At 36.0% G+C, this 26785-nt stretch overlaps 2 protein-coding genes across 2 annotated transcripts in view; one reads left to right on the top strand and one right to left on the bottom strand.

Moving 5' to 3' along the window:
- Window positions 1-12198, bottom strand: part of si:ch211-230g15.5 (mucin-2) — a 25328-nt gene extending 13130 nt beyond the window's left edge. Inside the window, 7 exon segments of the mRNA XM_059326960.1 lie at window positions 1-314; window positions 1970-2090; window positions 2092-2178; window positions 3415-3510; window positions 4196-4348; window positions 6221-6854; window positions 11149-12198. The exon segment at window positions 1-314 is cut by the window's left edge and continues 1045 nt beyond it. Coding sequence (XP_059182943.1) covers window positions 1-314; window positions 1970-2090; window positions 2092-2178; window positions 3415-3510; window positions 4196-4348; window positions 6221-6835 — 1386 coding nt within the window. The 5' untranslated portion in view covers window positions 6836-6854; window positions 11149-12198.
- A 1666-nt stretch (window positions 12199-13864) lies between these two features.
- Window positions 13865-23569, top strand: zgc:194621 (uncharacterized protein LOC795037 homolog). The gene is made up of 5 exons (XM_059327017.1): window positions 13865-15758; window positions 19849-19907; window positions 20000-20083; window positions 20871-20947; window positions 21928-23569. Exons 1-5 carry the CDS (start codon window positions 15412-15414, stop codon window positions 21970-21972), a joined length of 612 nt encoding a protein of 203 aa, XP_059183000.1. The 5' UTR covers window positions 13865-15411; the 3' UTR covers window positions 21973-23569.
- Window positions 23570-26785: the final 3216 nt, after the last annotated feature.

Genomic DNA, 26785 nt, shown 5'->3' with positions numbered 1-26785 from the left:
GCACGGCTGCGTCTGGCGGCCCGAGGAGAGGGCGATGATCTGCAGCTGCCTGGCCGCAGACGGCGAGCGCTCGAAGTGAGAGGAAGCAGAGCGGGGGTTGGAGACGTGCTGCGGCGGGCCGGGCCCCAGCACGCTCTGAGCTAACGGACAGCTCTTCAGTCCGGCCAGCGGCCTGCCGGCGGGGGACGCCTGGCAGGCCGGGGCAGCAGCGATCGGTTGGAGGGTCGAGGATTGCCGCGGCGACGGCGCTCGGTGACCGTTTGGAGAGTGAAGTCTGGGCCTCAGAGGGACGGCTCGCACCGGAGAGTAGAGAGCTGCAGGCAGAGGAGGAGAGAGGAGCAAACATTAAACAGAGTCCTCTGGGATCAGATTTACCTGCAGATCAGTGATGAATAGATTGTTTTTAGCTCGAGAATTAAAGAGACTTCTCCTGCTCACCATGACGTCACAGCCCGTTATCATAGAATCAAAGAACTACAGGATCATCTCAATGAATCAGAATATGATGAAAAGTCCATTATTTCCACTAGTTCAAGTCAAACAGCCCCAACCAAGTACTGAGTCATATAGATTGACATACTTTTCCATATTAAACATACTTTTTAAAATTGGTCTTTTGTAATATGATTCTTTTTTTTGAGCCACTGAATATTAGGTCTTCATTAAATGTAAGCCATAATCATAATAATTAGAAGAAATGAAATAAATGAGGACATGAAATGTTTCAATCAGTGTGTAATGGATCTATATAATGTGTTATTTCCCCTTTTTGAATCTAATTACTGACATAAATAAACTTTTTTATGATATTCTAATTCATTGAGATGCACCTGTAGAATGTTTTAGCTCAAGAAATAAAGTTCTGTGGACTTTCATGACGTCACAGCCCCGTTATTATAGAACCAAAGGACTAATTAAAACCACGAACACTTGAACAAACATCAGAATGATAAGAACGGCCTAAAATGACAGAAACCATCTTTGTGAAACCTTTATTTGACTCTACTTTGAGTTTTATATTTTGGCTCATGTTCCATCCACTAACATGGAGGGGGCGGGGCTTATAACCTGTACTGCAGCCAGCCACCAGGGGGCGATCCTGGTGCTTTGGCCTCACTTATAAGTAGCTTTCATGCCGTCCAACGTTATGTGTGTTTTGTGATTAACACCTGTGGTGTCTGTCGATATTATTCAGGTTTTAGGAGCATTATTTGGACATATTTACTGTGCCTCTCAATGGGGGTTTTCATGCATTTTGCAACACTTTATGAACAGCCCACAGTTTATTTTAGATAATTTGCAAATGTATTTTTTTGCAAATGTATTACTGTTTCTGTAATATTTGGGTAACTTTGATGCAGTATTTACCGTTTGTTTGCAATCTAAATTGCCAATAAACTAAAATAATAATAATAAAACCACATATCAGAACACTCATTTCAGAAGTCTTGCAAGGCTGAAGCAGAGATGCATACCTACTTGAGTCTCTGTGGACGTTTTAAGTCTCTTTGTGGTTGTTTTGTGTCTCTTTGGGGATTTTTTTTGTTTGTTTTGTTTCATTTCATCGACTCTCCAACCTTTAAAGTTAACAGTCGCTCCACGCAGGAGTTCTGGTGTGTTGGTTCTGGTGTGTTGGAAGTGTTTCCTTCTGTTTCCAGTCTTTGTGCTAAGCTAAGCTAAGCTAAGCTAAGCTAAGCTAAGCTAAGCTAAGCTAAATGGCGGCTGGATGCCTATTTACCAGATATGAAAGTGGCATAAATCTTCTTATCTAACTCTCCTCCAGAAAGCTAAAAGGCATATTTGTCTTTTAAAGACAGCATTTTACATTTTAGGACAACTTTTTTCTACTTCTGTCTCTAATCAAACACCCATTTTGGATATCGTCAGGTTTTTTTGATTAGCACCAATAATCTAAAATAAACAGGTTGTGTCCTCCGTCATCACACCCTCATCCTCCGGGGGAACCTACTTGGAGGCGGGACGGAGAGGTGGCGGCTGGGTGTGTTGGGGCTCTCCGTTGCCGTGGTGCAGGGCTGCGGTCGCGGCCTGAGAGGGGGGAAGAGGGGGGCGTGGGGGCGAGAGAGGGGGGGGCGGGGCCGAGGAGGGGGGCTTGAGGCGCAGGGAGGGGGGGATGGTGAGGGCCCCGGGGGGAGGAGGCCTCAGGGTGAGACTCTGGAGCTGCAGAGGAGACAGAAAGAAACACGTTCAGGTAGATGGAAAACACTGACATCATCAAGTAAAGGTCTTCATCTTGAGCCCTTTGACTATTAGCTGCCAATCACCAAACTGTTATTGCATGAGGGGTTGATGAGAAACACACCTAAAAGAAGGAAAAAGCCTGTTTCAATGGCGTATAAAATGCATTTAACAGGTCACTTACTCCCTGGAACAACATCACACTGACACAATGTTGATCAAAGATGTTCTGCATCACCTTAAACTGGAGAAACGTCAATATTCACCTTGTTAAGCAGCGTTACATGTTAAACGCCATTATTCATACTGCACACGACCCATTTTCTATGTGTCTCTGCATGTAAACTCTGTACTGTTTGTTTTATTTTAGATAATTTGTACACAGTATTCTGTGGTTGTTTTGAGTCTGTTTGTTGTTTTTTGAGTACATTTGTTGTTTTTTGAGTATATTTCTTGTTTTTTTGTGGTCGTTTAGAGTCACTTTGTGGTTGTTTTGAGTCTGTTTGTTGCTTTTCGAGTCTCTTTGTGGTTGTTTTGAGTCTCTCTGTGGTTGTTTAGAGTCACTTTGTGGTTGTTTTGAGTCTGTTTGTTGCTTTTTGAGTCTCTTTGTGGTTGTTTTGAGTCTCGTTGTGGTTGTTTTGAGTCTCGTTGTGGTTGTTTAGAGTATATATTTGTTTTTTTGAGTCTCTTTGTGGTTGTTTTGAGTCTGTTTATTGTTTTTGAGTGTATTTGTGGTTGTTTTGAGTCCTTTTGTTGATGTTTGAGTCTCTTTGTAGACGTTTTAAGTCTCTTTGTGGTTGTTTTGTGTCTCTTTGGGGACTTTTTTTGTTCGTTTTGTTTCATTTCATCGACTGTCCAACCTTTAAAGTTAACAGTCGCTCCACAAAGGAGTTCTGGTGTGTTGGTTCTGGTGTGTTGGAAGTGTCTTTGTGCTAAGCTAAGCTAAATGGCTGCTGGATGCCTATTTACCAGATATGAAAGTGGCATAAATCTTCTTTTCTAACTCTCCTCCAGAATGCTAAAAGGCATATTTCTCTTTTAAAGACAACATTTCACATTTTAGGACAACTTTTTTCTACTTCTGTCTCTTATCAAACACCCATTTTTCTTTCACCGTAAATTGCCATGCAAGATCAGAAAGTTTGGCAGTCATGCAAAAGGGACTAGAGGGGCGGGGCTTCATACACGGGAGGTTTTATGGTTTGCTGGGCTGCTCACCTGAGCGGAGGCGGGGTTAGAGGAAGGAGGAGAGGAGGAGGAGGAAGAGGAAGAAGAGGAGGACAGGGCAGGTCGCATAGCAGACGTAAGAATCAGCTGCAGGAAGAAAAGGAGAGTAAACAGAGGAGGAAATAAAAAAGCAGAGCAGGCATTAAAGCACAGAGTCTGAAGATGAAGATGCATGTTTGTGTGAGTGACTCATAGACACTGAATAATATCTTCATTAGTGGCTCTAATTTACTGTCACCATGGAAACAAAACAGTTTCCAACATCTGTTCTAATATAGTTTATGTTAAACTTTCAAACATATCAAAACTGAAATAAATAAATATCAAAATCACTGTATCTAAAAACTTTAATATGCTGCAAACCGTTTCTGTCCATAATAAATGGTGTCATTTTGGTGATTTTTATTTAAAAAAAATTTTTTTAGAAACATGCTGCTTTAATCTTTGGGGTTCAGAGGTTAAAATAGTAAATATATTGTAATATACACTAAAAAAAAGAAATTGTTAATTAATGTAGAAAAAGCAAATAAAACCCTGTAAAATAATACTGTATTTTTTTTTATAAATATAAAAACGTCTTAAATCAAATCAATTTCTTTCCGTTTTTTTTGTCCAATCCTCGAGCTTTAACAGCTGATCCGCAGCATCTGTATTTCCCAGGTTACCTGAACGCCTCATCTCTCAGACCTTTACACTCCCTGCTGCAATCTCATTTTGACACTCACCGTGCCGTACGTAGAGGTCTACAGTATGTAAATGTGTGTGTGTTTACCATCTGAGCTCTCAGCAGCACCTGGTCCTGTCCAGACCCTTTGAGACCTTTCCCCAGGAGCAGTGTCTGCTGGGATACCCTCTGCCTGACAGGGGAGGGGCTCTGATTGGCTCGCACTAGACCAGGTGTGCCCACAGGATGAGCCTGTGTTACCTGGAACAAAGGGAGGAGAGGAGGGGGGGAGTCAAACAGGAAAAGGTTTAGAACGAGGACGTCTTCTTGTTATATTTCCTAGAAAAGCAGCCCAGTGGTGTGTGTTATAGTAGAGTGAGTGCATGCAAGAATAAACAATTAATGATATTTTAAAGAAATGCAAGAAAAAGCTAAACCAGAAGTGAATTTAACATCTATAAAGTGCATTCTTGTCATGTTCTTTAACTTAAAAGTTGTGGTTTCCAGAGCTCCTCGTGTCTGTTTGTGGACTTTTTTTCTTTGTTTTGTTTCATTTCATCGGCTTTCAACCACCACACGCTGAAACAGGCAGTTTGGAGTTCAATGATATAACCACAAAATCCACGCTGCTGCCCTCGACTTCCATATGAAGATTGCATCTATGCAAAGTGAGGCTGTCATATTTACATGAGGGATTTTCCTCACAAATAGGATACAAATCCTGCAGGGTAAAAACTGGATTCAGAGTTGGATCATTGCTCAGCTCTTCTGTTTTATGCACCGAATATGTTTCAGCTTTCTTCCCTTCAGTGAAAAAAAAGTCCTCTAAACCATACAAACGTGTTGTTTTTTCCCGCCCCTCAAATACGTCACACATGAGTGCTTTCAGAATTGACACACCCTCTACCTTAAAGTAACAGTCGCTGGTTAAACATGTGGTTAACGTTGTGCAGCAGCTGTAATATAAGAGCTCAGGGGCAGTTTCATGTCGTCCAGCTGGTTGATGAGAGAGCGATAAAGACGCTGTACAGCAGGTTGATGCAATCGTCAGTGAAGCCTGGATCCATTCCTGCTTCTTCTCCTGTCCCTGCCTGTGTTTCCTCTCTGCCGGCTGTTGTTCTCTGTGCGCCTTACTGAGCACGTAAAAAACAAAAATCTGGCCTTATCTTTCAAATTGCACCTTTAACTTTGATAAAAAGTGGAAAGAGCTTGTCAAAGATAAGACTAGAACAAGAACAACACCCAAACACCGGTTAATTTCTATTTAAATGTTAACAGTCACATTGTGGTAAACTCCATCTTGGTAAACAGGTCGGCCTTGTCAATAGTAGCCCCGCCCTAAATCCTCACCTGCTTTATCGTCTATTTTACTCTAAATGGTTCTATAATTCACAAGGAATAAAATAAGACTTGAAACTAAAGATTGAGACGAAAAACTCTTTATGAGAATGTTTACTGAGGTCATAAATCAAGTCAGAAGTAGGCTCATTTACCTATAGACTTCTATACAATGAGACTTCTTTTTGCAACCAGAGGAGTCGCCCCCTGCTGGACATTAGAAAGAATGCAGCTTTAAGCAGGAGGATGTCCACTTCTTTCATACAGTTGCTGGTTAATTATTGAGTTGTTGTTGTGTTGCCGTTCAACAAGTCAGGCTAGTTGTTTCCAGTGTTTATGCTATACATAAAAATAAGTATTTTAATGCCTTTAAAACACATATTACACATCCTGGTTTGTGCATTAGTCGATATTGTGTTTCCGATTAAATTCAGATAAATTCCTTGTCTGCAGTGCACTTCTTGTAAACAAAAAACTAAACTTAGTGCACTTGACAACAACACGTCTTTGCAGATAGCAGCTTGTTCTTGGTTCTGAGAGAGAACAAAAATGTGGAAACTTTAAAAGAAAACGTGTAAACAATGTTAATGTTGGCTCAGTGAAATACTATACTAAATACTGTAACCTTTCAACAAGTCAGGCTAGTTGTTTCCCTCCATTTCCAATGTTTATGCTAAGCTAAGCTAAGCTAACCGGCTGCAGCTTCAGAAAAAATGTGTCTCTGCCATAATTAATTCCCAACTGTTGCTTTAAAAGAGAGGTGAAGATCAGTGTGTGTGTGTGTGTGTCAGTTACCTGTCGGCCAGGTGGACTGGCTGGTGTGTGAAAGGGAGTGATTGGCGTGGAGGTCGGCGTGGAAACGGGCCTCGTGTTCCCATTGGTCAGGCTGGTGGAGGTCTTGGTTGACGTGTTGGAGCTGCTGTGCGTTGCAGAAGAAGAGAGGAGGGGCGAGGTGGTGCTGGCTGCAACAGGAGAGGAAGAGGAGGAGGAAGAGGAGGAGGGAGGAGGGCGAGGAGAGGAGGAGGTTTGTGTGGGGGGAGATGTTTTGGAGACGCCCGTCGGGGAGGGAAGGATCGGGCGAGAGTACGTGCGGAGGGCAGGGGTGGCGGTGGAGGTGAGTTTCGGGGGAGCCGGGACGAGGATGTGGGGAGACGGAGCGCCGACTGTTGCCGCCGCCACCTTGGGGACGTGGGAGGCGGAGACGACGGAGGGGGCGGGGGTGAGAGGGGGAGGAGGGGAGGAGGTGGTGGGCGTCAGCGTGGGGGCGGGGGAGTCCAGGAGCATGGGGTTGGGCGTGAGCCGAGGAGGGGTGGGGGTCGTCGGGGTGGAGGGGTCGGAGGTCTGAGGGCTGGTTCCATTGGTGGCCTCGCCGTGTTCTGATTGGCTCTGACGGAGCAGCTCCCGGTCCATCCTTCAAGACTTCAGCACACTGGAACAGATCACCATCAACACAGTCAGTCAATGCATCTTCATACTGATGACTTTGATGATTTGTTTTTCTTTTCTTTTGTTTTGTTTTTTAACTGTAATTATGTATATCCACTGTGAAGCACATTGAGTCTGCCTTGTGCATGAAATGCGCTCTATCAATAAATTGAATTGAATTGAATTGAATTGAATGACAAAAATCATGTTCAGGATTCATCACGACTATTTAACAAATTCACTTATTGACTTTTGGAAACATCATTAGGCGCGTTTCCATCAGGTACTCTTCCCTCCAGTGAGCCGCTACGGCTTGGTAGAGAGGATCCGCCCAACTTCACCGGTTAACGGCTCAGAAAGTACCTGCCTCAGGTACAGGCATGGAAAAAATTATTAGACCAGCCTTGTTTTCTTCTAAAGCTACATTTGTTTGGAAGAATATAATGATAACAACAAAAATAGCTGATAAGAGTTTAATTTAAGAGCTGATATCTAAACATTTTCCATGGTTTCATTGATAATGATTCTGGTTATTATCAATAAAACCATGGAAAATGTCTAGATATCATCAATTTGTCAAAAGAAATGCACCTTTAGTTGTACCAGGCATTAAAATTAACAAGAAATTGAAGAAAAAGGCTGGTCTAATATTTTTTTCCATGACTGTAGGTACTTTTCTGAGCCGCTACTAACTAGTCAACGCTGATTAGACACGGTTGAGGCAGCGATTTCTCACGTATATGATTCATTTGCAGACTGGATGCTGAGGGGTTAACATCCCCTGCTCTGACTGCAGCTGGGAGAGACTGCTGCGGGAGGACTGGGCCGCTTGTGAGTGCTTTGGGACGCCGCCTGCTACTCGTTAAGAGTAGGAACGAGTCTCCAAAAGTCTCCAGTAACCAGAAAAAGTCGCTAGATTTGTTGCTAGTCACTTTTTTGAAAAAGAGTCTCCAGAGGGTCTGAATAGTCACTAAATATGTAATAAGTTGGCAACACTGCTGGCTGCGTCGGTCTGTTGTTGCATTAACTCTCTTAACTAAGTACCTGCATGGGAACAGAGGCAGAGGGGAACTAACTAGTGGGCGGAGCCAAAACACTCAGCCGCTTTACAAAAAGTACTCAGAAAGTACTCAGTGGAAACACACCGACTCATTACTTAAACTCAGAGAGGAGAGGCGGGAAAAAAAGGAAATATTTCAATATGTAGAATATGTGGAGACACAATTTTTTCCCCAATATTAGTGGCCTAAATGTTTTATATCGTATTATGTATAAATTCTGTTTTATTCCAATTTTTAAAAAAATAATTTATCAGAGAAATTCAACTTTGAAATTCTACTAATTTCTGTCATTCCATCTGTGTTATTCTGCACAAAGACATGTGTGAGTTGTTCCCACTTCTAGCCATGATTGTGCTGATTCCACAGAGCTGCAGGACTTATAGATTTATATAGATTTTATATATTGCAGAGAAATACAAGGACACAGATAGGAAAATGTAAAAAGAGCAAAAAAGCGCTCTGAAACAGCTCGTTTTTTGTTCAGAAGGTTAACGGGAAAACAGCCGATGCCTCCTCTCCAGGCTGATTGTTTATTTAATATTAGTGTAGTAGTATTTATACTGTGATGGTTAATGAGGAGCAAAGGCGAGACAAAACCCGACACCCTCGCATGAGACTTAAACAAATATTTTTCCACACACGTAACATGAAACCAATATTAGTTTCCTGTATGACGGTGATGAATTGAATGTGTGTGAAAGAATCCCTCCAGCTTGTTTTGATAATGTGACAGTTGTCCTTCATCTGAGCCATTTATCACTGATGCTGAAGTTTTAAATGTAAAGAGTAGAAAGTATCCTTCACACTGACATATGACTCTGTCACAGCCAGACGCGAATGTGACCAAACTGGAAAAATCTCCCGTGTTCAGAGACTTAAAGAGCTCCACATGTTCCCTGGAGCACCTCAGGGGTCCCAGCGGGGGTCCAGGTGCTTTTACACAACTTTTTTATTCTCGCATCACTATAATATATTTACAATACTCTTAAATGGAGGTGGAGTGTGAAGGGTTGCAGCCATATACTCATAAACCTTTGTATAAAAATGATATTTGTATTACTGAAAAATATTTGATTTCTTCTCAAACGAGACTTTTCACACATACTAGCATTAAAAAAAAGCTTTAATTATTGTAAAGCATTCTTTCAACCAAAAAACTCCTTCTGTTTTAATGATTTAATTTAATGATGATTTATCTAGTTGTGCACTTTATTGTTTGGAAACAATAACAAAAGCTAAAAGAAATTGGATTATTAATGTTATTTTCTTAAATTGTGAATTTTAAACATAACTAACTGGTAATAGGTGCAAATATTGTCCCAATTAAGGCTTCAACCAATAATTAATATCATTATTAATTAATGTACCGCTTGTTTTATTTGCATTTAATTCACTGAGGTTCACTCGTTCAATAAAATCGCTGGTGGTCGACCAGTTTAAAGCTTTCAGGGTGGCCTTTTGCATCTGATTTAATGAGACACTTTGTTATTTATTAATATCAACAATTGAGACACAAAATTGCCGAACTTAAATGAACATATATTTATCACTGTTATTGTATGAATTGTCTCTGTTTGGGAAAAATATAACTTAGTTAGATTATTTTGACAGATTGTGATGATTGATGATGACGGAGGAAATTATTATTTTTCGAACATTATTGTCATTTTCGTTCAAGAAATATCTTAAAATGACCATGATGTGGTTTTTGCAAGGATCTCGATAATGTCTCTGCAGCACCACAACAATTCATGCAGAAAAATAAATATCTGAATTCCTTTTTAACACATACAATAAACAAAGGAGTCCCACCCTAAATCCTTCCCTGCTTTATCATCTATTTTACTCTAAATGGTTCTATAATTCACAAGTTAACCATCATGCTGAATTAAAGAAGACTTGAAACTAAAGATTGAGACCAAAAGCTCTTTATGAGAATGTTTACTGAGGTCATAAATAAAGTCAGAAGTAGGCTCATTTACCTATAGACTTCTATACAATAAGACTTCTTTTTGCAACCAGAGGAGTCGCCCCCTGCTGGACATTAGAGAGATTGCAGCTTTAAGCAGGAGGCTTTGAGACTTCTTTCATACAGTTGCTGGTTAATTATTGAGTTGTTGTGATGTTACATTTCAACAAGTCAGGCTACTTGTTTCTGAGTTTATGCTGTACATAAAAATAAATATTTTAATGCCTTTATAACACATATTGCACATCCTGGTTAGTTAACTAGTCAATATTGTGTTTCTGATTAAATTCAGATAAATTGTTCATTCTTTGTCTGCAGTGCACTTCTTGTAAACAAAAAACTAAACTTAATGCACTTCACAACAGCACGTCTTTGCAGATAGCAGCTTCTTCTTGGTTCTGAAAGAACAGAAATGTGGAAACTTGCATAAATAAAAATTGTAAACAATGTTGGCTCAGTAAAATACTATATCAAATAAATAATCAGCCTCAAGATAGCAGGAATCAGCTGCTTCTGGTTATCTCATAAATGGCATTAATGAACCCTATCACTAAAAAAATCACACGTATCACAAGTTGCAAAAGTCTAGTTTCACCTGACCACCAATTAAAAACCCCAAAACACATTCTGTTTACTATCACAGAAGCTGAAGAAATCAGAAAATCCTCACATATGACAAAACGAAAGCAATTCATTTTATGCTTAAAAACGAATCAGTTGTCAAATAATTTTGCCCATCACCTAATCAGTTAATCAACCACTTGTCTCAGCTTTACAATCAACGTGCATGTATTTTGTCTAGTCATTATCAACAGAGGGGGGGTGAGTTTGGGGCCCCAGGAGGCCCCCTGGCTGCAGAACCCTGGTGTGAGTTAACTCTGTTAGCCCGCCTGGGTGCAGAATCTCATCAAAATGTGGTTTCAGGTCTTAAATGGGGGCTCAGTCTGCAGCCTGAACTCAGCTAACATCATCACGCAAGCAGGTGCCACTCCACGCGCAGCGGGCAGATGCTGACATCTGGCCCGCAGCCTGCTCACTGAGCCGCCGCCACTTCACCCCGCGGACGGCGGCGCTCACACTAAGAACCAGTCACACTTGCACCCCGGTGACAGTTAGGCCAGACACACATCATGCATGTGACTATCAAAAAAGAAAAAAAAGAAAAAAGAAAGATGGAGACAGGCCTTCACAGTGGAGAAGTCTCACGATAATAACATTTTGGGAAATTGTCATGTCCACGTTCTGCGTAAAGCGCCTCGGCCACCTACCCTCGGAGATCGGCGTCGTCCTGCAGCTTATTCCCGCTGTCGTCCATCCGAAAGTGAACGCATGTTTATAAAGTCTGTTGCTGTTATCTGATGAGCGGCTCTGGGCTTTTTTAGCAGGGTCGACAGGCTGAAATGGGCGTGTATGAAGCCTCACTTCCTCGTCTGACAGCGCAGGGGCTGCTGCGAAGTGCGCGTCACCCTCCCCCAGACAATAATCCAGCAGCCTCACCTCTGGTTATCCGCCTTTAGCCCCCGCAGAGAGGCGAAAAACGCAAAGTTGTACTGAAGGCAGGCCCGTTTATGATGTGCATCAGCTTGTGTATGTGTGTGTGTGTCTATGTGTCGCACTTTGATTAGGATTTCATCACATCCCGGGCTTTTCCCCGCGGAGCTCTCCGTAAATCCAGCAGCCAGAGAAGGCTCCGGTGCCCGCCGGTCTCCGGTGTTCCACCACCGTCACACCTGCCGGGTCTGTGGTGGGAATCAGCCCGGCTCGGGGCCACCGTGAAACGGCTGCGAGGGGCCTGGTTAGTCCGCTGGTGGAGAAATGCAATGGAAGGCAGTTTTCACAAGGCGACAAAGGCGAGACAGCACCACTCAGAGCTCAGGAGGACCGCACAGACTGAGACAGCCAGGCTGCACGAGCACAGGCTGCTCAACACGGTCACACGGCGGATTATACTTTATTACTGTACTTAAATACTTATTGACATGCTGGTACTTTACTGGAGTATTTCCATTTTAGATAGAGATAGATAGACGCTTTATTCATCTGGTAACCAGCAGCACAAAAACACACAATCACAGGTGGTACATGTTATCAAAGTTGCATAAATGAAATATATAGTTTTATGCAACTACTCCATACTGATACTAATAAATACTATATAATCATACAATAACACCATAACCTCTCATTATATACTGGGGATGGTTTGGTTGGTTGGCACACTTTTAACACATTTATCTGGCATTATTTATGTTGAATATTATAACCAGCAGCAAATGAAAGGTGAAGCTGTCAGCTATAAATATAATAATAATAATAATAATAATAATAATAATAATAATAATAATGATAATAATAATAATAATAATGTTTTAATGTCAGTAAGGGGGTTGTTTTAAGGTAATTTGTGATTAGTTTTGTAAGTAAATGCCAGCTGGCCACATGGGCACATGTTATGGAGTTGCTTGGCACATATTATGGAGTTGCTTGGCACATGTTATGGGGTTGCTTGGCACATGTTATGATGTTGCTTGGCACATTATATGGAGTTGCTTGGCACATGTTATGGAGTTGCTTGGCACATGTTATGGGGTTGCTTGGCACATGTTATGATGTTGCTTGGCACATTATATGGAGTTGCTTGGCACATATTATGGAGTTGCTTGGCACATGTTATGGGGTTGCTTGGCACATGTTATGATGTTGCTTGGCACATTATATGGAGTTGCTTGGCACATGTTATGGAGTTGCTTGGCACATGTTATGATGTTGCTTGGCACATGCTATGAAGTTGCTTGGCACATGTTATGATGTTGCTTGGCACATGTTATGGAGTTGCTTGGCACATGTTATGGAGTTGCTTGGCACATATTATGAGGTTGCTTGGCACATGCTATGAAGTTGCTTGGCACATGCTATGATGTTGCTTGGCACATGTTATGGGGTTGCTTGGCACATGTTATGGGGTTGCTTGGCACATGTTATGAGGTTGCTTGGCACATGTTATGAGGTTGCTTGGCACATGTTATGGGGTTGCTTGGCACATGTTATGAGGTTGCTTGGCACATGTTATGGGGTTGCTTGGCACATGTTATGAGGTTGCTTGGCACATGTTATGGAGTTGTTTGGCACATGTTATGAGGTTGCTTGGCACATGTTATGAGGTTGCTTGGCACATGTTATGAAGTTGCTTGGCACAGGTTATGAAGTTGCTTGGCACATGTTATGAAGTTGCTTGGCACATGTTATGAAGTTGCTTGGCACATGTTATGAAGTTGCTTGGCACATGTTATGAGGTTGCTTGGCACATGTTATGAAGTTGCTTGGCACAGGTTATGAAGTTGCTTGGCACATGTTATGAAGTTGCTTGGCACATGCTATGAAGTTGCTTGGCACATGTTATGGAGTTGCTTGGCACATGTTATGGAGTTGCTTGGCACATGTTATGGGGTTGCTTGGCACATGTTATGAGGTTGCTTGGCACATGTTATGAGGTTGCTTGGCACATGTTATGGAGTTGCTTGGCACATGTTATGGAGTTGCTTGGCACATGTTATGGGGTTGCTTGGCACATGTTATGAGGTTGCTTGGCACATGTTATGAGGTTGCTTGGCACATGTTATGGAGTTGCTTGGCACATGTTATGGAGTTGCTTGGCACATGTTATGGGGTTGCTTGGCACATGTTATGAGGTTGCTTGGCACATGTTATGAGGTTGCTTGGCACATGTTATGAGGTTGCTTGGCACATGTTATAGGGTTGCTTGGCACATGTTATGAGGTTGCTTGGCACATGTTATGAGGTTGCTTGGCACATGTTATGAGGTTGCTTGGCACATGTTATGAGGTTGCTTGGCACATGTTATGGAGTTGCTTGGCACATGTTATAGGGTTGCTTGGCACATGTTATGAAGTTGCTTGGCACATGTTATGGAGTTGCTTGGCACACCTTCATTAGATGTTTTCACACACTAGATGAGTGCAGGTCAAGACATGTGGAAATTACCTTTCTGTTTCTATAACATTTTAAAGGACCAAATAAATGTGACTTTGCATTTATTTATTATCCAATTTGGTATTAGCCTTAAACCCTTAAATATTAGTGGAATGGTTACAGCAGATTTCTATATTATTTCTCCTTTTCTCTTCATTTTTATGTGCTTTTGTTTTTTTAAAATATATTTTTATATAAATATCAATATATATTTAGTAAAATATTCTGCATTGTATAATCTGACAGTATGTGGTCATGTGACCTGTGTAGAGTCGCGTGTCAGTAATCGGATGAGCGCCTGTGATTGGACAGACGCCCCGGACACCTACTGACAACAAATGCTCTGCTGCGTCACTGACTTTAATCTGCAACTGCAACAAACCTGTAGAGACAGTCAGGACCAAACCGGAAACCAGCCGGCGCTGCCTTCAAAGTAAAATGCAGAATAGCGATTACTTTTCAGGTAAAAGCTAAATCAATAATAAGTAACTAAAAACAGAGAAAATAACCGATGTAGCGTAAATATCAGTAGACACAGTAAATGCTTAATGAAAAGAAATAAAAAAAACATTGAGGCTGCGTTTATTTTCATTATCTATTTTATTGATGAATCTGTTGCTTTTTTTAAGTGAAAAAGTTTCTTATGGCAGAGGATGATTGGTAAAAAAAAGAAGAAATTTTAGAAGCTGAAACTCATTTAAAAAGCAAAATCTTTGGTTCCAAATAGTCCCTGATGGTCTGAGTCAGTAATGATTATTTTTTTTATTGTTAACGATAATGATAATAAAAATAATAATAATAGAAATTAATTTTAAAATTTTTATTTGTAGAGCATATTTCATACAACAAATGCAGCAAAACCTGCTCTATAATAAGATAGATAAGGATAAAAATGCCATAATATATCAAACATAAGATCAGCCACACTTGGTAATACCAGAAAATTAAATAAAAATAGAATACCCCTACATAGAATATATAACACAAGACACAAGGAGGGAAATAAAATCCACTGAATAGTAATAATACAAATTCAATAATAATAATAATAATAATAATAATATTAAGAATACCTATACTAATAAATAATTGTAAAACAACTTATAATAATAATGACAATAATGATTTAAAAATTCCCATAACAATAAATAATCGTAAAACAACTTATAATAATACCAATTATAATATTAAAAGTACCATTATTAATGAATAATCGTAAAACTACTTATTAAAAAATATTACATTAATAATATTAGCTTAATTAAATAATATTATACTTTTAATCGAAATAAACTTGGCATTTAAAAAAAAAAGTCTGATTTGGTTTAATCGTTGTCGCAACGTATTTTGAAAGTTCGTACCGGAACTCGTACCATGACGTGTGCGACTTGACACTTGAGTTGTTAGAGAGAAAGCTCCATAGCAACCGAGAGGAACCACTGGCAGGAAAAGTTGAGATTTTTTATTTTATCAGAGAGTTTTGCAGAAGATGACGACTCTCTCGCATGAAGACTGGAGCGTTACTTTGACATAAAAAAAAAATGCCAACCACTAAAGTTATCAAGTCAAATCCAGTCGAGGCTACAAGGAAACCCGCAGAGAGAACCGGACCGGTGAAGGGGCGGACGGGTCCCGGAGCGCAGAGCAGACTCACGGTGCCCGCTGTGCGTAAAAGCCGCGCGTCGAGCTGTCCGAGGTGTCCGACTCCGCAGTGGGAGCGGTGTGAGGGGCGCACCGGGGCCCGGAGCACCGCCAGGAGGTCCAGGTCCACTTCCACAGCCCCCAAAACCACCGTGGTCCGGTCCAGGACGAATCCGGACTGCGGGAGGGCGACTGTGAACCCGAAGAACCGGGACGTCCGGCCTGAGACGAGACACGCCAGTCAGAGGTGAGACAGGAGACATGTGTCCTCAGAGGACCAGATTAAAGTTATAGCTGCAGGTATAGTGTCCTACTGGTCCTACTGCAGGAACAGCAGAAGTTTTCTGGAGTAATAAGGAGATGCTGTACCCCCCAAAAAAATATTAAGACTTATGTATTTTAATTGCATAATTTATTATTTTAATTAATGCATTTTTTTCTATTTTATTTATCATCAATAATTCCAATTTGTACTAGCTTTATTTAATAATATAAATACATATAAATAATATAAATAAATAATTCAAATAATGTAAATAAATAATAAAAAATAATAAAAATTATTATTATTTACTTTATCTATAAAAAATATTAATAAATTAAATATGATTAAACTTCTTTGTAATTAAAAAAACCCCTATGTATTTTAATTCCATTGTTTTTTATTATTATTATTATTTATCATCAATAATTCTAATTAGTACCAGCTTTATGTTTCAATAATAAAAATACAGCGATTATAGAAAAATTCTTTATTATTATTAATATATAAAATATGTTTAAACTTTTTTGTAATAAATATATGTATATATATGGATTTTTTTGCCCAGCTCATGAATGCCTTCATTTCGTTCATTAAATGTTTAAAAAAAATCTTCTGACAAAGTATTGACAAATCAAAACAAATTCATGCCGAAATTATTTTGAACAGTTTGCATTAGATTTACACACTCAAAATATGAGAAATAAATAAAATAAAAATATTCTATGTACCCAAAAGTCCCAAAGAAAACCAATAATGATATGCACATTAGCATCAATAAAATGATTTAAATGTATTTAATTTTATTTAATGTAAAACGTGTTCAGAGGTGGAAAAAAAGCAACTTAGTTACCAGTAAAAATCCTGCATTCAGAAACATACTTAAGCGTGAATGTTTACTTTATTTACCAAAACTAAAAGTACTCATTATGCAGAATAATATATATAACTATAATATATTTCTAATTCACAGCTGTCTTAAAGTTCCTTGTGCATCAAATTCACCTGGAAGTCTTTCAAAACAAAGTCAGCTGTAGATTTACTCCCAGAACTCATAAACAGCTAGTAGCTGCTGGATAAAGGTGGGAATGATCTGTGATAAAAGTTTATTGAGCGCTGCCTTCCAAGGTTATTATAGTTAACGAAAACCAACGAAATAATGGAAACTAGAATTAAAAGAACATATTCGCAAACTGAAATAAAAATAAAAACAAGATTTTCTTTTAAAAAACACAGATAATTAACTGAAACTGTGTTTTGTGGTTACAAAACTAACTAAAATTATAATGAAAATGTCCTTCGTTTTCATCTTTGTCAACTTTTTTCATACATAAACCTTTTTGGTTGATATGAAATCTATTTAATCTATCTGGTTTTATGACTTAATAAACTTATTGGGGCCGAGATGGATCAGACAAAGGAAATAAAGGAAATATTTATTGTGACTTTTTTTAATCTGGCACCCAGCAAATACCCCATTACAAAAAAACTAAAACTAACACTAAAACTAATAAAAACTAAACTAAAACTAAGCATTCTCCCCAAAAATAAAAACAAATTAAAACTAGCAAACTCACTCTTAAAAACGAATTAAAACTAACTGAATTTGAAAACAAAAAATCACAACCAAATTAAAACTAAAACTTATGAAAAATCCAAAACTATTACAACCTTGGTGCAATCTTCATTGATGCACAGTCTTGCAGGAAATTAGCTTTTAAAAGCGTAAAAACGTATATAACTATTTAGAAGAGTTTCATGCTGCAGAAGCATGATAACTCTCGGTGTTTAAGGAGTCTTTGCATGGTATTTGTTGCAGAACATTTGGCAGGATGCTGCTTTAAAATGCAGGTTTATAAACTGCAACTGTCTGTCTGTGACCATCTGTTGCACTGGATTAATCCCACACACGTTACCTCCCGCTGACATGCACCTGCAGGTGAACTTCTGCAAACCTGCACGTCAGAGTCGACAACAGACTCTTTGTTTCACGCTTTACTTCAGCCACGTGCACCGTGGTGCGTTTTACATATTAAAGAGTCTGTCTGTCTGTGGTCACAACCACATGTGGAGTAAACTGGCACCGAAAATGTATAAATAAATATATAAAAACTAATCAAGTTAATTTGTAGAGAACATTTAACTGTGCTTGAGGAAAAGTGCTGAACAAGTTAAGTAACGAATGGTAACGAATAACTTTTGGTGGGTTCAAGTAACATCAGCAAAAAGATGAAACAATATATAGTAATGGAAATGCAGGACAATATTATAATAAGTGCACAAAGCTAAAACAGAAACAAACAAAAAAACTTGTAAAATCAATTTTAAATAAATAAATAAAGAGTTTAAAATATAAAACCAAAAAATAATGAGAATAATAAATAAATAAATAAATAAACAAACAAACAAAGATATTGAGAATATTAAATACATAAATTAACCAAAAAGCTATGTAAATAATAAGTACTTACATTTTCAAATAAATATGACAATAATAATTAGATAAATTACCAAAAAACGGGACAATATTACATAGATAAATAAATGAGCCTAAAAATTATGACAATGATAAATAAATAAATAAATAAATAAATAACCTAAAAATAATGACAGGAACAGATAAATAAATGACAAAAAGAAAAAGTGACAATAACACAAATAAATTACTTTAAATAATGACATAATCAATAAATGAATTATCAAAAAATGACAATAATATATAAATACATAAAAAAGATAATTACAATGTTAAATACATACATAAACCAAAAACAATGAAAATAATAAATACTTAAAATTACAAATAAAATGTGACAAAAATAATTAGATAAATTACCAAAAATAAGGACAATATAATAAATAAATACATTTCCAAATATATAAATAAATATAAATAAAGTACCCTAAAAAATATGAAAATAAATAAATAAATACCTGAAAAATAATGACAATAACAAATAAACAACCGACCAAAACATATTGACAATAATAAATAAATAAATACATTAATAAATATTAGAAAAATAATGACAGCAACAAATAAATAAATGACAAAAAATAAATAATGACAATAACATAAATAAATTACCTAAATAATGACATCATCTATAAAATCAAATTTAAAAAAATTACAATAATTTATGAATGAATTACCAAGAAATATTGACAATAATAAATAAAGACATTAATAAATATCAGAAAAATAATGACAGCAACAAATAAATAAATGACAAAAAAGAATAATGACAATAGCATAAATAAATTATCTTAGATAATGACATAATCTATAAAATCAAATTTAAAAAAATTACAATAATTTATGAATGAATTACCGAAAAATATTGACAATAACAAATAAAGACATTAATAAATATCAGAAAAATAATGACAGCAACAAATAAATAAATGACAAAAAAGAAATAATGACAATAACATAAATAAACTACCTTAAATAATGACATAATCTATGAATACAAATTTAAAAAAATTACAATAATTTATGAATGAATTACCAAGAAATATTGACAATAATAAATAAAGACATTAATAAATATCAGAAAAATAATGACAGCAACAAATAAATAAATGACAAAAAAGAATAATGACAATAACATAAATAAATTACCTTAAATGATGACATAATCTATAAAATCAAATTTAAAAAAATTACAATAATTTATGAATGAATTACTGAAAAATATTGACAATAATAAATAAAGACATTAATAAATATCAGAAAAATAATGACAGCAACAAATAAATAAATGACAAAAAAGAATAATGACAATAACATAAATAAATTACCTTAAATAACGACATAATCTATAAATACAAATTTAAAAAAATTACAATAATTTATAAATGAATTACCCCCAAAACGATGACAATAATAAATAAATTAGTGAAACCTCAAAAAATAAACACAACTTGGCCCCCAAAAAATGTCTTTTTTTTCTTTGCTATACTTTCAGTCACGTGGTGCTCTCAGGTTGTGAAGCAGATGTGAGTCAGTGATCTTTAAAGTGTAACTCCAGAGATCACAACGTTTAACAACCAGAGAGTTTCTGTGTTTCAGTCACAAAGCGTTCACCGTCATCCCCCCGAACCCCAAGAAGAGACGAGAGATCCAGAGAAGTGAGTCGTCTCGTGACGTGTCCATCAGATCTGCATCACTGTTTTTATTCATGTTGAACTAACTGTCATGTGACGTGTGATTGGCTGAGCAGAGGCGGAGGCGGAGCTCGCCGCGCTGGAGGAGCTTCGTCTGAGCCGAGCGATGGCGTTCGTCTCCATCGACCCGAGCAGCGTCGGTCAGACAACCTTCTCATGTTTAATGTGTTTATTAACGTTCAAGTGTTTATTAATGTTCATGTGTTTATTAATGTTCATGTGTTTATTAATGTTCATGTGTTTATTAACGTTCATGTGTTTATTAATGTTCATGTGTTTATTAACGTTCATGTGTTTATTAATGTTCATGTGTTTATTAATGTTCATGTGTTTATTAATGTTTATGTGTTTATTAATGTTCATGTGTTTATTCATGTTCATGTGTTTATTAATGTTCATGTGTTTATTAATGTTCATGTGTTTATTAACGTTCATGTGTTTATTAATGTTTATGTGTTTATTAATGTTTATGTGTTTATTCTACCTTTATCTCACTCTGTGTGTGTGTGTGTTTGTCTACGTGTGTGTGTGTGTGTGTGTGTGTGTGTTTTTGTTTGTATGTGTTTGTGTGTGTCTGTTTGTGTGTGTGTGTGTGTGTGTGTGTGTGTGTTTGTGTTTGTATCTGTGAGTGTGTCTGTGTGTTTGTGTGTGAGTGTGTGTGTATACGTGTGTGTGTTTGTGTGCGTATATGTGTGATTGTATGTGTGAGTGTGTGTGTTTGTGTGTGTGTTACTTTTTGTACTTTTGACATCTTTTCTGGTAATTTTGTGACTTTTTTGGTAGATGTTTTTGTAATTTTCACATCTTTTGTTGGTAATTTTTTCTGTGTCTTTTGTTAATTGTGTCTTGTTGGTAGTTTTTTGGTAATTTAGTCTTTTTCTTTAGTCATTTTAACGTATTTTTTGGACATTTTGTGTGTTTCATCAGGCGGCTGTTTGAGTCTGGAGGAGGTTCGGTTGAAGCAGCAGCAGGAAATGATGCAAGCCAAGAGGAAACCCAAACCGGTCTGACAACTTATAAACAACTCTTTTACATTTACATTGTCACATTTTTAACATTTAAAACATGTTTTATGTATATATATATATACACACACACACATATATATATACACATATATATATATATATATATATATATATATATATATATGTAATTTATGTTTTATTTTTTATTGGACATCAGCATTTTATAAGCATCAATAAAAGATATAAAGTTATTCCACAGCTGTTATCCACATTTTTTTTAACTGGTACATTATTGGAATGAAGAAAAAAAAACCTAAGAACGAAGAGGGAGAGAAAATAAATAAATAAATAATAATAATAATAAATAACTAAATTATTAATTAGTATGTGAGGATAATTAGGTACATAAATAAAAAATAAGATAAATAAATACAATATAATAAAATACAGTAATTAAAGGGAGGCGAAATAGAAAAAAAAATAATAACAGTAATAATAACAATAGGTCAATAAATAAATACAGGATGCAGGATCCAGTGTGCTCACTAAAAAAAAATTGACAAAATAGGGTAAAAAAATTGGATGAATCAAATGGATTCAGAGGTTTCCATCTCTTACAAAAGAAAAATTGGCTGATGAGCCTCTTAAGGAATATTAAACTTTTCCCAAAGACAGAAAAAAACATTGAATCACTCATCCAAGAAGTAGCAGAGGAGCGTTTGGGCTTTTGAATTAGAGATAATGACTCATCACTGAAAAGATGGTCGAGATCCTTATTTGTCGCATTCGGAGGGAATTTTTAAGAAAATAAAAGCGCAGCCTGCAGTTCCTTTAATGGCCACTAGAGGCCCCAATGCTCCTTATGTTCCAATGATATCAAGTAAAAAAAATCAATAAATCTACAAAGATCTTTAGATATTTATGTGTCTTAAATTCATACACACTTTCATACCTACATAAAAAACTGTGTGTTTACCTTGTTGTTGTTGTTGTTGTTGTTGTTGTTGTTGTTTCAGATGAAGAAGCAGGTTTTGGAGCAAACAGCCGTCCTGAGATGCTGAGCGGCGCCTCTCCTCCAGCAAGTGTTTTAATAGAAAATGTACAGAAACATGCATTATTTCTATACTAAATAAGATTATATGTACATTTTATATGCAGTTGTTTAATAGACATTTTATACACATAATGCATAACAGTATTGTGTGTTTGTGTAATATGTATGTTGTATAAAAATCACAAAGTTTAAAGTGTTATTTCACCAAAACTACAAAAAAAAAAATCTTTTTTTTTTTTTTTCCTGCTCACTGCGACGACTATCCAGACATGCAACCATTTGTTTATTTGTTTATGTTTGGAAGTATTACAAAAAATTGATACTTAAATCCTCCAAAGCCTTGTTAGAAAGTGGAACCCTCGTTTGACATTATTTGTCGCTTGTTTTAAGACATAAAGACTCAATTGTTTATAAACTTTCCACCTGCCGTGTAGACAGATTTAGCTGAAATTTTCCATGTTTTGTTGGTAAGATTTTTATTTCTGCCAACACACAAGAACAAATGACTTTAATGGACTTAAAAAAACACTTAATTTCATAAATATTGTCCTGGTTACACTAGATAATCAACAGAACACCATTTGATTATTACAAGTCTTATATCCAGTCTGCTGCAGCTGAGGCTCATGGGTAATGTAGTCTTCAGCACCATTAAACACACCAAACTCAGGAACAAATGTGCAGCGGTGGTTTTCAGACATGTTATTTAACTAAAGGCTCGCTGTAACACAATTTTAAAAGACTTTATTACACATTAAGGGTAAAACTTTACATGTATATTCAGCTACATATAGTTCATAGAGTATTTGTAACATTTTTAACAGATTTTTTTGTCTTTTTTCTTTTTTTCTCTTTTTACTTGCATACTCAACTACACATAGTTCATAGAGTATTTGTAACATTTTTAACAAATTTTTCTGTCTTTTTTTGTTTTTTTTCTCTTTACTTGTATATTCAGCTTCACATAATTCGTAGAGTATTTTTTACATTTCTAACAGATTTTTCTGTCTTTTTTTTCTTTTTTTCCCTCTTTACTTGTATATTCAGCTACACATAGTTCATAGAGTATCTGTAACATTTTTAACAGATTTTCTGTCTTTTTTTTCATTTTTTTTTCATAAACGGAGCCAAGAATCTGAACTTCAGCATCACATACATTCACCAAACTCTCCCGTTTAATTCCTGTCTCTAATCTGACTAATTACAGGCGGATTTGTTCCTGTAATTCCCGTTCCATGAATTCACAGCCCGATTTAAACAACATTTTATTTTACACTCAGCGGTCGTTTTAGTCAGCTGAGCTTTCTTTTGTCAATTTTTTTTATGTTTGTTCTCGTGCTGAATGACTCTTTTTCAGCTAACTGAGGTAAACACGGGATTTAAAGAGATGCTTTTATGTTTTTGCATGATTCTTTTTGGAAACAGTTCACAGATCTGTCCATTAGATAAACTCATAGATTAGTCAATAATAATCGTATAGACATTAGTTGACTAAGAATTACTTTAACCGTCCTGTTAGGTTCGTTTCTCAGGAACAGCATGATGTGTAATTATCCACAAGTGTCAGAAACTAAAAAATCCCAATAAGAATTGTTTATATTTCATTAATGACTCCATTACTAACCATCTCAATCAGTATTTAGTGCAATGGTGTTTTTTTACCTCTGACAGATCAGGTTCAATGAGGATAATTCACTTGTTTTTCATTTAAAAAATGCTGCTTAAACTCTTTTTTTTTCATGTACAGTACAGGCCAAAAGTTTGGACACACCTTCTCATTCAATGCGTTTCCTTTATTTTTATGACTATTTACATTGTAGATTCTCACTGAAGGCATCAAAACTATGAATGAACACATGTGGAATTATGTACTTAACAAAAAAGTGTGAAATAACTGAAAACATGTCTTATATTCTAGTAAGCAAAGGGTGATTACTTTGAGGAATCTAAAATACAAGACATGTTTTCAGTTATTTCACACTTTTTTTGTTAAGTACATAATTCCATATGTGTTCATTCATAGTTTTGATGCCTTCAGTGAGAATCTACAATGTAAATAGTCATGAAAATAAAGAAAACGCATTGAATGAGAAGGTGTGTCCAAACTTTTGGCCTGTACTGTACATTGGAAAAAGCTACATATAAAATACAGTGGTTTTACATGACATTGATTTTTTGATAATTCTATTTTACATTTTTTCTTTTTTTCTTTTATGGAGTGATGTTGTCACCTCAGTATCTATGTAATATAAACGTGCAAATATGTGAAATGAACATTTTTCATTTTTACACTTATTAAGCCAAGCAGAAGAACTCTCATCCCGAAAAAATACTTTTAACTATTATTATTTTTTAGATTTTTAAACTTTGAAATGGGTCAGTTTGAACAGGATGGTTGATCAAGGACAGGACAACTAAAAACACGGTTAAATCAGGCTGTTGACAGTATTTTCTTCAAGTTATAAAAAAAGAGATTCCCTCGTACAAACTTTTGACTCTAATATGTCGACAAAATGAAACATTTTTGAACCCAAACGGGTGATTCTCATAAACATGGTGCAGCTCATAGCAAAAATCCAAAAGCATTCAATACATATTTTCTTTGACCCTTTATAACATATACACTCTAAAGTCACTGTTTAGTATGAATTTATAATCTATTTGAAAAATTTTAAGGTATTTTCTGACATTTTTAGAGACACTGTGAGCAACAAAATTCATTACTGTAACAAATTTTTAAATAGAAATAACAAAAACAACAAAAGGTTTTTTTTTCTCTTTTTTCTTTGGCAAGCACTTAAATATGCTCAAGGGTAGCTGGTATCTCCAAAATGTATTTTATTAAAATATAAACATATTTTAATACAAACGATTCTATCACTATCGTAACATCTAACCATTTTTCTCATCAATTTTCATTCAGATTTTTTTCTTTATACATTGTTAAAAACCATTATGTTTGATTATATTCTGTTAAATTATACATTTTTAAACAAATGTATATTTATTTTTATAAAGTTTATTAAATATTTATTGTGTATAAGTGTGGGGGAAACCATGACATTTTTATCTGGACGCATTACAGTAATGAATTTGTGAATCAAAAATATGTTTAAAAATATAGAAAATATCATTTTAGCACAAAACAATGAATTGTGCCTCATTGTGGCTATATTGTTCATTCATATAAAAGTGAAATATATTTAGTTTAATAAAGTATGTCCTTATAATCTTCACAGGTATAACTTAGACTGGCTTCATGAGAATCACCCAAATGATCATATTTCTGTTCTGGAGAAGTTTCTTGGTGATATCTTGAGTTAAAACTTCAGGATGCTGTGAAAAATGTAATAAAAACAGCAGAATAAAGGGACAAGATGTTAATGTTCGGACTGTGAAAGGTTTATTTAGGGTTTTTTGTGAATATATAAGCTGTTTTTATGCATTCTGCAGACATTAAAGGACATGAAGAGATGTGCACAGTGTAAAGCAGCAGTTAAATGTTGATCCTCCGACAGCTCTCACTCCTGAACTTTATTCCAGGCGTGGCTTGTAAACACATCACGCCACTCTTACATAAGGAGAGACGTCAACTGAGTCACTGTACGGACAATAAAAGGAACCTGTGCAGTAAAGTTATAACACTGTTGTTTGTTTGTTTGTTTGTTTGTGTACCTACTTGAGCTTTGTTATTGGGAAAAAGTCCTCTAAGTCTTCCTCAGTGAGGCTTTTTTAGAGAAAATTAAAAAAGTGTTGCTGGAGTTTTTATCGCTTTAGACCATGGGTCTCAAACTCGTGGCCCGTGGGCCAATTGTGGCCCTCGTGACAATATTTAGTGGCCCTCACCTTGATATGAAAGTTTAATGTGAGTTTTATATGAATGACACTTTACTGTGTTATGTGTGGAAGGTCCCTTTCATTACTTTTTTCATTTGTCATTTTGTGTCTTTTTTTAAAGTAATTTAGGTTTTTTTCTGTCATTTTGTGTCTTTTTTGGACATTTTGTATCTTTTTTTGGTCATTTTGTGTCTTTTTTAAGTAATTTAGTTTTTCTTGTCATTTTGTGTCTTTTTTTTTTTTGTAATTTTGTGTATTTTTTTGGTCATTTTGTGTCTTTTTTGTGTAATTTTGTGTCTTCTTTAAGTAATTTTTTTTTCTGTCATTTTGTGTCTTTTTTTTTTAGTAATTTCGTGTCTTTTTTGGTCATTTTGATACTGCCTCCAGCGGGCCCCAGGTAGTTTGAGTTTGAGACCCCTGCTTTAGACTGACACATTAAAGAACATATAAGCTCTCATTTGATGCAATTCAAAATAAATGTCAAAATAAATTATGATAAAGATAAAACAAGGGGAGATTTATATAAAAATACTTTAACCTAGATAAGAACAACAAAGTGAAACATGTAAGTAGAGCAAGGGCTTAAAAAATATAAAATCAAAACAAAAAGTGTACCAAAACATTAGCAATTTGTTCAAAAATAATGACTGATCTGATCTGAAATAAAAAAGAAAAACGGAAAATAATTTAATGTCCTCATAAGTGACAAAAAAAAGTTTGTGTAATTCTGTGATCCACCAGCAGAGGGCGTTTTCTGCCTGTTTCAGAGGCAGCGATGGTGATGATGATTGTGTAAATGATGACCGACTTGTGAAATTAAATAAATAAATGATAATAAAATTAAAAAAATATTTTAATTCAATTATAAAATATATTTTTTTTATTTTAAAATAAAAACAAAACAAAAAATGATTAAAAAGTTAAATTAATTAATTAAAAAGATTAATTACCAAAAATAAGGAGAATATCAAATAGAAACATTA

Source organism: Centropristis striata, chromosome 23 (assembly GCF_030273125.1).
Source record: "Centropristis striata isolate RG_2023a ecotype Rhode Island chromosome 23, C.striata_1.0, whole genome shotgun sequence".
In the NCBI taxonomy this organism is placed as follows: domain Eukaryota; kingdom Metazoa; phylum Chordata; class Actinopteri; order Perciformes; family Serranidae; genus Centropristis; species Centropristis striata.
Note: the sequence above shows the minus strand (reverse complement) of the source record. Positions and strands in the feature narration are given on the sequence as shown.